At 43.1% G+C, this 13,726-nt stretch overlaps 2 protein-coding genes and 1 long non-coding RNA gene across 4 annotated transcripts; all 3 read left to right on the forward strand.

The window, feature by feature from the left end:
* Window positions 1-544: 544 nt before the first annotated feature.
* LOC108121367 (uncharacterized) lies at window positions 545-1,648 on the forward strand. Its single transcript, XM_017235405.3, has 2 exons — window positions 545-921; window positions 980-1,648. The coding sequence occupies exons 1-2, from the start codon at window positions 694-696 to the stop codon at window positions 1,421-1,423; spliced, it is 672 nt and encodes a 223-aa protein (XP_017090894.1). The 5' UTR covers window positions 545-693; the 3' UTR covers window positions 1,424-1,648.
* Window positions 1,649-6,142: 4,494 nt separating this feature from the next.
* Adgf-E (Adenosine deaminase-related growth factor E) lies at window positions 6,143-8,158 on the forward strand. Of its 2 annotated transcripts, none has more exons than XM_070278811.1 (2): window positions 6,143-7,382; window positions 7,450-7,603. In XM_070278811.1, the coding sequence occupies exons 1-2, from the start codon at window positions 6,384-6,386 to the stop codon at window positions 7,465-7,467; spliced, it is 1,017 nt and encodes a 338-aa protein (XP_070134912.1). In that variant the 5' UTR covers window positions 6,143-6,383; the 3' UTR covers window positions 7,468-7,603. The 2 variants fall into 2 exon arrangements, with proteins under 2 accessions (XP_070134912.1, XP_017090888.2); XM_017235399.3 differs by having other exon boundaries at window positions 6,149-7,382; window positions 7,446-8,158.
* A 2-nt stretch (window positions 8,159-8,160) lies between these two features.
* LOC138926104 (uncharacterized) lies at window positions 8,161-10,223 on the forward strand. Its single transcript, XR_011442462.1, has 3 exons — window positions 8,161-8,410; window positions 9,148-9,328; window positions 9,406-10,223. It is a non-coding gene; the product is annotated as an uncharacterized lncRNA (long non-coding RNA).
* Window positions 10,224-13,726: the final 3,503 nt, after the last annotated feature.

A 13,726-nucleotide genomic window follows, 5' to 3' on the forward strand; every position in this document is an offset into this window, starting at 1 on the left:
CAAGCACCCGAAATCATGGGTGTTTCCAGACACCCGAAGTTTCGTGCATGGTAAATACTCATGCACAAAACTTCGTGCATGAAAGACACTCGGGTGCCTAAAATACCCGGTGTTTTTCGTGCCACTCATTGTGCGAGTGGCAAGTTGCCGTTCTCTGGCTGTGAGCATGACGTTTCACACATTTATACTGTGTGTGTGTGGCAGAGCTCGGGCTGAGAAATTTCCTATGCCCCCGAGATAGGGCCGTGCCGACCTCTGCCTTATATAATTGTATCATGCTCGGGGGCATAGGAAATTTCTCTGCCCGAGCTCTGCCACACACACACAGTATAAATGTGTGAAACGTCATGCTCACAGCCTACTTTCTGCTATTCGTTCGTTAGTGTTAGTAAACTAATGCGGTAAGATCATATCAATGCCGACCACTGCTTTAAAACAAACGTTCTAAACAGTTCGATAGTTTTCTCCATCGAAGTAGGCCTCCAAAAATAACCAACATAGTAGGCCCTAAAAAGAGAATCGGGTCCATGTCATAGCTTCTCAAACACAGTCGGATGATTACGGCCTAGTTGTGAACACCTATCCCCCACTGCTCTCGCTTTTATAACCGTCCGGACATTTTTGTTTTTTTTTTTTTTTTTTTGGCTTCCCTTGTTCTAAATTTTAGTGAAAAAAAAAAACGGAAAAATTAAAATGGGTTTGCTGCAGTACGTCCGCAGGACTCTATTGACGGTGCCTCGTTTTCCCGCAGCCTTGACAGCCACCAGGATGTACGCGCCGGACTACAAGGTGTGGATGGAGCAGCGGCGTCGACGCCTTGCTGGAGGAAAAGGTCGCCTGCCTCCGCCCGAGTGCCTGGACGATCCCTGTGGCTGGGAGCCACTGCCCATGGACTTGGATCATTATACACCAAGTGATAAGGTGGGACCTTAGCTTGGTAATATTATTAGTAGATTTTATATATGATCGTTTTTTGAAGGCTGAGCGCAAATACCAACGCACCTGGTGCGACTGCTTTCCCTTACCAAGGCCAGCTGTAAAGCGCCTGAAGAAGTACCCAATACGCAAACGCCGGAAGCTGGTCCGCCCCCCCAAGTGCACCGAAGTGGAGTGCCGCGAGCAGGACATGAATCCAGCCCGGACTCGCGGCAAGCCCGAAAAGCTGATCGATCTGCCCTGTGGCAGTAACGACGAATGGCCTTGTTGCAAGCTGGTTGCTCCCGGCTGCAAGCCAGGACGTCGGCCGCCGTCGTGCCTGCCCACCAGAATACCGCTCTGTTGCAAGAAGCGGCGTTGCCAGTATCCCAGCTTCTCCGAGTGCAAGAAGGGAGAGCTGCTCGAGCCCATACAACCGTGCGAGTGCGAAAAGAAGGTGAACCTCTGCGATGTTTGGGCGTACTGGAGGAAACAAACCGAAAAGTAACACGGATGCGAGCTGTTGGGGGAATGGCATTTGCCTAACTCTTTTACTCCTTTTTGACTCTTCATGTCCACGATGGATTAAGTTAGGACACAAATTATTTAAAAGTGACGGCTAGTTTTTTTTTTTTATCATCCAAGTAACCCAGTATTATGACTAGTTACATTTTCTGTCAACGAAAAAGACAACGTTATAAATCCGAGAATAAAATATAGTCCTCAGTATTGACTAGTTTGGGTAATGTTTCCTCGTGTTTTAAAGTAATGCAACTTAAATAGTGGCAAGAAATCTTGCAGGAATGCTTGATGGTTAATTCAAAGTCGTTTTTTTACTACACTCCACCAAGAAGTGCTCTCCTGTGCATTTCGTAAAAGGGATTTGCATGCCGCTGAGATGTTTATCGCAAATTGTTGCCGTCGTCTGCTCCGCGAGGATGTTGTGATGTCGTCTGGCGGCGCACAAATGTCAACAGCACAAAGCTCTGACGTTTACATTGAAAGTCACTTTGGGTGCCAGACAGACAGACAGACGGAGAGACACACGGACAGCTGGAGAGACAGTCAGACAAACGGAAAAAGACCAGGCCAAGAGTGGCTTCCTATGGGCTAATGAAAAGCTCCAACTAAATCCAATGCATTTTTATTTAAATGCAAATATTTAGCCCGACGGCAAGTGCTTAATTGTGGATCCTGCCATTGACAAGGAGGAGACAGGACCTCCGACGAAGTCGAGAATTTGCCAAAACATTTCTCCTCTTATGTTTGTTGTCGCTTTTCGGCCAAAAGTATGCCCTGGAGTGACATTTCGCACAAATGAAATGTATGGCTGAAAAGTTGTCTATTTCGCTTCGGCCCCCAAACAAATAATTTTATTATAAAAGTTATTCCTCCCATCTCCCTTTTTTTGTGTGTGTCGTGTTGTGCGGCTTTTGCTGAGTAATAGATACGATGTTTGTTTGGAGGAGAGGGCGCAAAGTAAGATATATGTCAGCTGGAATTTGTGGCAAAACACGCTCGACACCTAATGGAATGAGACTTTCGGGTACCGTGTAAATGGATTCCCTAATAGGTATTCCCCTCACTCAACGTGAAAGCGAGCAGCTATATCAAATAGACTGCTATTCAAATACATATTCGATAATCCTTAGCCAGGCTCAACCTATTTCCAGCCATTCGAATAGGCTTTATTTGTCCCCGTAGTCGTGTGGATTATGATAAGGCTTTACGACCCTGGCTCGGCCAGTACCTGGCTGGATTAAAAGCTTTTTGTGGTAAGAGAAAATGTTGTCCTATGGCAGGAAGCGAGAGGCGGGCAACCTGAGGCGGGACAAACAAACAAATTTAGTTATGACCAAACAAAGTTGTACTGGCCTTTTGGTTTACAGCCGGCCAATTAGCTGGACCTCGCTGCTGACCTTAATTACACATGCACTTTTAATGCAGCCAGTGTGCACCGTTCCCTTGCCCTTGCCACATTTGTTGCAGTTTAGACCCTAAGCTGTACATGTAAGTGTAGTAGCTGCACCCACATAACCATAAATGTAAATGCCAGGACTTTTATTTTTTTCAACAACGTTTACTGCACTCTCAGCTGGCTATACTTTGCTGACTTTGTTGCTGGCTCCGGGTCCGGCTCTAAATGCTCTTGCTGGATTGTTAATATTATTTTATAATACAGCTATTGCTGTAAACATGTTGTCCTGAAAGGATGTGAGCACAAGTCTGGGTCTGGGTTCATAGACATTAAACGTTAAACAGGCAAAGCGTTTAATGTCTGTCAGGAGACTGTAATGCTCTAAAATAGAAATAAATGCAAGTTATATGTCTACGTAGACTTTAGAGCTAATAAGCTCCTTATTTTTATCAGTGGATCCTGAAACTTGAAGGACCTTTAACACCCATTCTCCCATAACCGTCCTCCCCCAAATAAAAATGGAATAGACCGCCCACTTTGCGGCCTGGCTGTAAATTTTGTCTTTCATCAATCGCCTTGCTTATTGACATTTATTGAAGACACAATTCTATTGACATAATTCAAATAGGCAACAACGTGCCGCGCAATTCAAATGCCACAAATGTAAATTGCCACGCGCAGTGAGTCAGAGGGAGCGAAAGAGGACGGATACGTGCCGAGTGAGAAGACAAATCAATTTGAGGACAAGGCTATGGTTTTGGGATATAGAAGTCGGAATGATAATGAAGCAACGGTTTGAGGCACAGGACATTTTGGTTACCATTGTGCGAGTGACAATGGCCGAGAGATAAAAAGCGACAACCGCAAGTTGGTAGAAGCTTTTGTCTCCGGCTCGGACCAGGCTCTGATTCCGGAATGGGTAATGCACAGGCACACACAAATTCACACATTTTGTGGCAAAGAGTTTAAGCATCTGTGTTTTGGTCGTCTGGCCGGAGTCTAAATGTCAGACTGCAGCGGCTTATCAGACAGCGCTTTGACAATTGTCCGACTTGCCAGTTGCCATTTGCTATTTGCCATCTAGCCAGGATCCAAAAAACTCTGCTGCCAGTTTAATTATGACATTTAATTTCAGAGTTCATTGTTCACAAATCTCTGACGGCGCACAAAAGCATGCAACAGTGTTTTTGCGGCTGCAGCGGAAGTACATTTGTCGCCGGATTGCATAAACCGGAAATGGCACTATGTACTATGTCTTTGTGTGTGTGCTAACACACAAAACACCATGTTGATTGTGTATATTTTCCTAAATTTAAAGAAACTTACGTATATATTTTCTTTTGGCAAAACCCCACATACAAACCCCCTATAATGAAGCAATTTTCGGCTAGGGTGCCGCTTTAAAATGCCATTTATGAAACATGTGCCGGCATTTATGCATATTAAATTAGTCAGCTTAGGCAAATAAACAGAGGCCAGCGGCCCACCGAACCCTTTTTTATGGTTTCGAGAACTGCGTCATATTCTCAGCCATTTTGCTTAATATTCAGAGGTTCTGCTGCCCCAAAAAAAAAAAACAAAAAAAACCAAAAAACAGGAAAAAGATAAAGAAACAGAAGCGGAAAAACGGAGGAGCAGCATATAATAGTTGTTTGGGGCAACTTAAAAACGCATGCTGGAACTTTTCAAGTGTGAATTGCTCTTCATTTTGCAGCAGACAAGACCCAACTGAATAAAAAAGACGAGGAACTGGGAGAAAAAAAAGCTGAAAAGAACTGAACTGAAAAGGCGCTCGCCAGGCATTGCCTACTTTTCGGGGCCACTGTAAAGGATGTGCGTGTGGGAGTGTGAGATTGTGGCAGAGTGGGAGTGTGTGGGACGCAGTTGTAACAAAAAGAAACATAAAATAAAATGGCAACGGCAGAAATGTTTTATAAAAATTTATATGAGCATAATTTGTAACTGCAAAAAGCAAAAAAAAATAAAAATAAAACTGAAAAAAGGAGCAGAGAAAAGCTGGGAAAAAAATGGAGATGTTATAGCGACGCCTTCAACGGGGCGTGTGTGTGTCTTTGTGGGCGAGAGAGTGTGGTGGGGGCGTGGTCCTGACAGACAAAGAAAACTGAAAATGGGCTGCAGATGTGGAAATGAACATATTTTTGGCTGTGGCTGGGTTTAGCAGCTCGATTTGAATTGCCAAAAAATGCTGGTTGGCTGGAATGTTTTGGGCTAATGGAATGAATCCCCAGGAATCTTGTGTAAATTTAAGAAATTTTCAACCAACTAGTCAACTAACAGAATCAAATACAATTTAATAAAGTTTATTTATTAGCTTATAAATTTGAGCATTTAGTTCAGTCACTCTTCCAAACAAAAGTGATCAACAGTAATTAAAGGAAAATTTGCAACCAATACTGTATTTACTGGTTAGCAGTTCTTACACACTTTCCAGCTTGCCAGCCTTCGACATGTGGCATGTGGCACACAATTAAGATGCAAATTGTTTTTGCACAAAATCAAATTTCCTTTTCTGGCAAACAACAGAGGCGGCATATCAGCTTGCCACTTGTCTCAGCAACGGCTCTTTGTTGCAAAGGCAACTGCAGAGGCCAAAAACAAAAGCAACACCACTGCCAAATGCTTAAATGTCGTTCAAGTTGCCGAGTTAAGTGCACTACGTATGCAATCGACACATGTGTGTGCAACAAAACTCGTTAACACTTGAAAAGTTTTCACATGGGCCCGAGGGCGAGTCGGGAAAATTCAGGGCTCACTGCACTTTCCACACACGTACACCCGTGCACTCATATGTGTCAAAGACGTGTCTCACAGATACTCAGCATCGGCATCTGTATCTTTGTATCTGTGTTATGCTGAAAAAACACTTAAGCAGAATCTTGTAGATGTATCTTCTTGCTTCCATTTAGTTCGTTAGATAAATCAGAAAACTCTTTGGAGAGTGTCCTTTGGCCTTGGGGTAAAAAGGACGTGGTAATCGCCGGGTCTGAGGCCCGATTGACAAGCGGATGAGTGGATGAGGCCAGAAAAACAAAGTCTGGAATGCAAATGCCAGTTGCACTTCAAAGAAGCTCAACTCGAATGGCCCAGAAGACCAGTTAGTGAGAGCAGACGGCCTAAAGGAATTTTGTTAGATTTTATTGCTACGTAAATGAATATGCTAATTAAACTAGGCAACATGATTGCCAAATATTTACTTACGACTTTACATAACTCTTTGTATGAACAGTCAATAAAATGTATCTTTTATTTAAAAGTTTATCAAGTTTCTTTACGCTATGGAATGACAGTTGAATGACTGTACTTCTGTGACTGCTTGGGCAAAATATAGTACCGAGTAGTGATGGTCATTAAATTCGATAGCCATAACGATCTCAATTAACGAGCTCCGCTTCCGTCCGTCCATGTAAACTTTCCAAGAAATTCTATTTCCGTTTTCGTAACAAACAAAAAGAAAAACCTGTTGGACTTTTCCTTCAAAATTAGTTTTTGGAAATTAAATTATCTGTTTTCGGAACCCACCTCGTTGCAGATGACGGCTCTGTTGTCCTGTCGTTGGCAGTCCGCCAGGCTGGTCAAGAGGGCCGTTCCAACTGTCACCCGATCCCTGCACCACCACATAGACACCCTTTCCCTGGCCGAACTGCTGGGCGCTACCAATCTGCGTAAGAGAACGCCCGAGGACTACAAGGTACTCCGCGAAATCTACACCTCCTTCGAGCGCTACAATGCCGTAGGCAATGACATTCAGCTGACATTGAAGGAGCGCACCGCCAACGAAATGATCATGTGCGAGAAGAAACGAGAGTACGAGAAGGGCATCATGGACCCCACCAAGTTCGCCCCAGGCTATCACATCTTTGAGGTCTTGCATAAAGTTCAGGAGTCGCCACTCTTCCAAATGCTGCAGAAGATGCCCAAGGGCGGGGCTCTCAAGCTCATAGACTCCTCCATCAGCAGCCTGGACTGGGTCATTAAAGTCACCTATAGGGAGAACCTCTGGGTCTGCACCACCAACAACGGTTGCCACATCGAGGAGTTTCGTTTCTCGAAGGAGAAGCCAAAGGACTCTGACTCCAAGGACGGCGAGTGGCAGACGATGGCGCAACTGAGGGAGTATCGCGGCGAGGAAAATCTTAAGAAGTACCTGCTAACACGCCTCAGCATGTATCCTCTCACCAGCTTCACCACCAACGACCATGCCTGGCAGCACCTGATGGGCATCTTCTATCTGCTGCAGGGCCTCCTCCGGTATGCCGGAGTCTGGGGCGATTACTTCTACAACGCCCTTAAAGAGTTCTATGCGGATGGGGTGCAGTACATAGAGCTCCGGTCGCTAATACCGAGTCTCTACTGTCTGGACGGTAGCCGTTTGCCCGCCAGGGTTGCCGTGGAAATATACAGGGACACACTGCGTCAGTTCAAGGAGGAGAATCCCGGTTTCATAGGTTGCAAGTTGATCTACGCCAATCTGAGGCATGTGGAACCCAATGTTGTGGCACAGTACGTCAAGGAGTGCACAGAATTGAATGTGAGTTGTTATACTTAAGAATCAGATCCTTCATAAGATTTTTATTTCCTCATCCTGTATCAGAAAGAGTTTCCAGGCTTTGTAATTGGTTTTGATTTGGTGGGTCAGGAGGATAAGGAACATCCACTGAGCCGGTATGTCCCAGAGCTGCTGAAGCTGCCCGACCACATAGACTTTTATTTCCACGCTGGCCAGACCAACTGGTACGGCTCCCACGTAGACGAGAACCTGATAGACGCCATACTGCTGGGGGCGAAGCGAATCTCCCACGGCTACACCATCACAAAGCACCCTATTCTGATGAATCTGGCCAAGTACATGAACATCGCCTTTGAGGTCTGTCCGGTGTCCAACCAAGTGCTCCAGCTTGGCTCCGACTATCGCAACCATCCGGCAGCCACTCTGATTGCCGAAAACGTGCCCATGGTGATCTCGTCAGCTAACCCTGCCCTTTGGAGGGCCAAGCCCTTGTCTCACGATTTCTATATGGCCTTTCTGGGCATAGCCCCGATGAACGCCGATCTAAAGTTCCTCAAGCGTACCGCCAAGAACTCGTTGCGCTTCAGCTCCCTCAAGGACGAGGGCAAGGCCAAGGGCATGCTGAAGTGGAAGAAGGAATGGGACGAGTGGGTCGACCTGATTGTGGAAGGAAAGCTCATGGTCGACGAGAAGGGGAGCTCCAAAAAAGAGAACACACCTAAAACTTCTAAATAGTAAACATTATAACAAGAATTTCTCATTTTATATGTTTTTTGACTAAAAATCCGAAAAACGCACTAATACTCCTATTTTTAATCAAAACAAATCCTACATAGTTTCAGTTCTTTTCTCTAATTTTTTCCTACTTGCCGGATAGCTGTACCTGAAAATGAACAACATTGTTGCAGAACTCAACAAACTTTGCCACTCACGCACTGGGAAACTGCCCCAAAGTCAATGACCAATTGAGGAGACCAAAGTTGGAATAAACCTTGAGCTGCACCGCAAATTGTTTGAGTTTCCGCTTCCTGATTATTTCAGGCAAACTTGTAAGTTTCTGGATAACTTTTTATGCCACACTACGCTGCGGGAGATCGATGTGGAAAAGGTGGAGTAGGGGGATGGGTCATGCAAATGTCACACAACTAACACTTCCGTTTCTTATTCTTATTTTGGTAAGTTTCTGCCGGCAGCACTAATTTCATTGACTTCCCTCATGCCACACACATCTTGCCACATAGCATGTGTGTATGGAAAAGTTGCCCAAAGGCCAATGAAGTTGCGAAGTCTTTCGGTTCGATACGATCTGGAAAATAAACTTTACGCCCTACCAGCCCGCCTGCCTGACTTATAATTAAAAACTTTATTATTTGTTTAACTTTGCCCGCAGCTGTTGCACATTTGACAAGTCGAGCAGCCGGAGAATAAAAGAAACACTTACTGCCACACGAAAATTATCAACAATTATCGAAAAAGTTACGAGTTTCGCTTCATTTATCGCCTGGGAGTTGTTCAGTCTTCAGTTTTCTTTTTGGTTATTCCCTCTTTTTTTTTTTGGGCCAAGTCTAATTGGAAGTGCACTCTAGGGGGGCTGCCGGTGGAAAAATGGCCAAAACACATTATCAATACGGTTTGAGGGAAAACTTTTTAACGATTCAAAAACACATTTATGCGAAATGGGGGCTGTTGGAGCTGCCTAATTTGCAAATTTATGAATATAAAGTGGTCTCAAAATGCCAAACAAATTAATCAAATATGCAAATTTCGTTTTTTGCCAAAAATACAGAACACGCCAGACAGTCGGCAATCATTTTTCGCATTAAAAATGTGCGTAAAAAAAGACCAGATTTGCAGCGAAGCAGTGAGAACCTCTGCACCTGTGATAGCTTCAATGTTAACCGGGTTCAAAAGGAAAGTCAACTGCAGGTCGAAATTAAAATAAAATGAAAAAAACAATTATGGTAAAGGTGGGCCATCATATTACTGAAAATGAAAGCTTATTTATAATTGATTTTGAATAATTTTAATTAATTATATTTGCCAGTTAAAGCCAAGATATAAATTATGCTGCCGGCCGCAAATCAAAACCAGCTTCCCAGGCTCATCCGTGCAGGGGAAATAGGTCCTTGTTAAAACTGTCGCATTGCTGTCTCATATTTCTATTGCACTCGAACCACAGGCAGGATGCGCACACATACATAGATGTATGTTTCCGGAATAGCCATAAATCCGCAAATCCCTCCCACAATCTGAGCCACTCCATCTTAGCCCCCGTCTCTCCTGTTGCATTTTGATGTCTTGCTTTGGCAGCTCAAAACTCATCCTCATGATGATGACGATAATGACTATTGTGGATATGGAAATGGGAACTGCATGATGGCCATGGAGGCATAAAGCTCAGTTAGTTTGCATACAAATGGCATTTGGAAATGTGCAAAAGGATTGCGCAAAAATCAACGCGACATGCCAAGCAGGACAAATAATGTGCATAAATTTATCCACAGATGGGTGGACCAGGAGTCCTGGTCCTGGTCCTCGTCCAGGAGCCCATCCCCAAGATTTTGAACCGAATACTAAAAAAGCAAACAAGCTCCGGTCAATATGTTGCGCTGGCCAAAAGGGATGATGGTGCTCCTGATGGTGATTAGATTACTGCATGTGAGACTGGACAAGAAGGAGGAGAGAGCCACACAACAACGTTTATGGCAGGACATTAGCATTGCCAAAGGACACCGAGGCTAGCCGTGGATGAGGTGGCTTCTGATTGGCATCGCCGCTTACTCACTTCTTGTTTGTTGTACAAAAATGATCAAAGTATCAAATATGCAGACAGACTGGAATTTTTCAGGCAGGAGCCAAAGGATGTAGGGATACACACTCGCATGTTTAATGTGTGGTGTAAATTACACGACATTTTAGCTTGTTGGTCTAAAAATGAATAAATAATTATACAGATTCCATTGTTATAATGTTACAATGTCATGAACCTTATCAAACAATTTGTGGATTAAAATCTAAACCAATATGTTCTGAAACATTGATGTCGAAGCTTGAAAGTCCCTCATGATTATCAAAGGGAGCAACCTATACATATTTCAGATTTTTTTCTAAGTATATCATCCCATTTTCATAAGAACTTTGAGAGAAATACCTCAGAAAAAAATTTTCGATCGATATTTTTCCATTTTTCTGATACAACCCCTTGCGAAATCCTGGATTTTCGTATATGGCACCTTCCAATGTCTATATCATTGCCAATTTTTATCCGATCCTTGAGCGGAGTACCTTGATCGATTTCTAGACCTATTCCCCGTCATTCAGCATCAAAACCTCAGAATAAAATTTTCGATCGATATTTTTCCTTTTTTTCTGATACAACCCTCTGTAAAATCCTGGATTTTCATATATGGCAGCTTCCAATGTCTATATCTTTGCCAATTTCCATCCGATCCTTAAGCGGAATACCTCGATCGATTTCTAGACTGATTCCCCATCATTCTGCATCAAAACCTCAGAATACAAAGGAGGATTACAAAGTATTTTCGATCCATATTTTTCCATTTTTCTGATACAACCCCTTGCGAAATCCAGGATTTTCCTTAGGCAGCTTCCAATGCCCATATCTTTGCCAATTTCTATACAATCCTTAAGCAGAATACCTTGATCGATTTCTAGACCGATTCCCCGTCATTCTGCATCAAAACCTCAGAATAAAATTTTCGATCCATATTTTTCCATTTTTCTGATACAAAATCCAGGCGAAATCCAGGATTTTCATAAGGCAGCTTCCAATGCCCATATCTTTGCCAATTTCTATACAATCCTTAAGCAGAATACCTTGATCGATTTCTAGACCGATTCCCCGTCATTCTGCATCAAAACCTCAGAATAAAATTTTCGATCCATATTTTTCCATTTTTCTGATACAAAATCCAGGCGAAATCCAGGATTTTCATAAGGCAGCTTCCAATGCCCATATCTTTGCCAATTTCTATACAATCCTTAAGCAGAATACCTTGATCGATTTCTAGACCGATTCCCCGTCATTCTGCATCAAAACCTCAGAATGTTCGATCCATATTTTTCCATTTTTCTGATACAACCCCTTGCGAAATCCAGGATTTTCATATATGGCAGCTTCCAATGTCTATATCTTTGCTAATTTCTATACAATCCTTAAGAGGAATACCTTGATCGATTTCTAGACCGATTCCCCGTCATTCTGCATCAAAACCTCAGAATGTTCGATCCATATTTTTCCATTTTTCTGATACAACCCCTTGCGAAATCCAGGATTTTCATATATGGCAGCTTCCAATGTCCATATCTTTGCCAATTTCTATACAATCCTTAAGCGGAATACCTTGATCGATTTCTAGACCGATTCCCCGTCATTCTGCATCAAAACCTCAGAATAAAATGTTCGATCCATATTTTTCCATTTTTCTGATACAACCCCTTGCGAAATCCAGGATTTTCATATATGGCAGCTTCCAATGTCTATATCTTTGCCAATTTCTATACTATCCTTAAGCGGAATACCTTGATCGATTTCTAGACCGATTCCCCGTCATTCTGCATCAAAACCCCAGAATAAAATTTTCGATCCATATTTTTCCTTTTTTTCTGATACAACCCCTTGCGAAATCCTGGATTTTCATATATGGCACCTTCCAATGTCTATATATTTGCCAATTTCTATCCGATCGTTAAACGGAATACCTCAAACAATCTGTGGGACAATTCTCAAATATTCTGCATCAAAAACCTGCCAACAAAATCCTTTTATCAATATTTTTCCAATTTTTCTGATGGGTGCCCTTCAAAATGCATGATATCCATATATGGCCCAGTTGGATGTTTATATCTTACAAGTTCCAGTACGAAACTATGATGCTTTTTGCAAGAGTATAACAATAAAAGTGACATAAAATAGCTGAATTTTGCATGACATCCAAAGCTTCTGGATACCCGTTGGTAAAATGATTTCAATTTGGATATCAATTTAACAATTAATCGCATTCGTTTTATGCTTCGAAAGCCACCGTTGCCATGGCACGTGGAATGCAAATAGTTTATTGTTTTAACTTTAAAGGGATCAACACAGACGCACAGCTATAATTGCATTATATTTTGCAATTTCCATTCAATTTGCCTTTTGGCCGTCGTTGTCCTTGGACGCCGGGTCCGGGTGGAGCGGTGCCATCTGTTGGCCAGGCTAATGAACACTCGTACTCGTACAGGTTAAAGTGCCGGGACAATAGAAGGACTCCAGCCACAGCCATGTGAGCAAATTTGCAAATCATCAAATATAATTTCTAAACAAATTACACACGAGCAGCCGCAGCCTGAAAGTTACCAATGCAATTTACCATGGAAATTGCACACGCAGGATAGCCACGCACATAGGATACACACACTCACTCTTATCCACACTCCAGCTGAGTGTGTGTTTTGTGAATCTACTGAACGTTTGCAAATTATGCTGCAAATTTATACCCCGAATAAACAGAGGGACGTACATGATTTGCCGCTGGCATCAATTTCAACCAGGAGGGGCCAGGGCTTTGGCCACTGCAATTGCATTCACATCCCCGGCTAACTGATGCCTTGGATTCGGAACCTGATTCCGTTCCCAACTCCAGGCTCCAAGCTCTAGGCTCCAGGATTCGGTTTCTGGTTAAATCATATGCAAATGCATGCGTATGACATTTGGGTTCGAATTTTATTGTCCGCTCCGGTTGCTAAATTATTTAGAGCCTGATTCCTGTTGCCATGACAAGGAGGGACAGAAAAGCGTTTTTCATGGTACACTAAGAAAAACACATTTGTATTGAACATTACTTCACACAGCTTGGTAGCTTTGTGTAATAACGTTTCCCCCCTTCTTTCAGTGTAATAACGATGCATTTCGTGCCTTGGCCACAGACCCAGACAACCGCATAATTTATGCAAAATGCGTGTGCCACTACGTGTATGTGCGTAGGCGTTTCATTGAATGTATTTGGGGCCTGTGTGTGTGGGTGGTTGGTTAGGTTTTAGTTGCCTTTTGGCATTGAAATCGAGACGAGCTTTGCGGGCCAGCCGCCTGTCTTTCAATTTGACATAAAACCTTTGCCGTATCCTTTTCGAGACCCACGCATGACACTTTATGCAAAGTGCTTAGCTCATTCACCTTGCTCCTTGTTGTTATCCTTTTTTTTCTGGCAAGACAGGGTGGAAGCTTTTCACGCCCTTTTTGACAACACACACCCATCAAAATAACCATAAGCAAATTTATTTTTTTTGCACACAAAATTCTCTTATGTATATTGCTCTTTAAGCATGTTCTCCGCAAATGAGCCGCGCATACATATCCTTTATTT

This window comes from Drosophila bipectinata, chromosome 2R (genome assembly GCF_030179905.1).
Source record: "Drosophila bipectinata strain 14024-0381.07 chromosome 2R, DbipHiC1v2, whole genome shotgun sequence".
NCBI classification, from domain to species: domain Eukaryota; kingdom Metazoa; phylum Arthropoda; class Insecta; order Diptera; family Drosophilidae; genus Drosophila; species Drosophila bipectinata.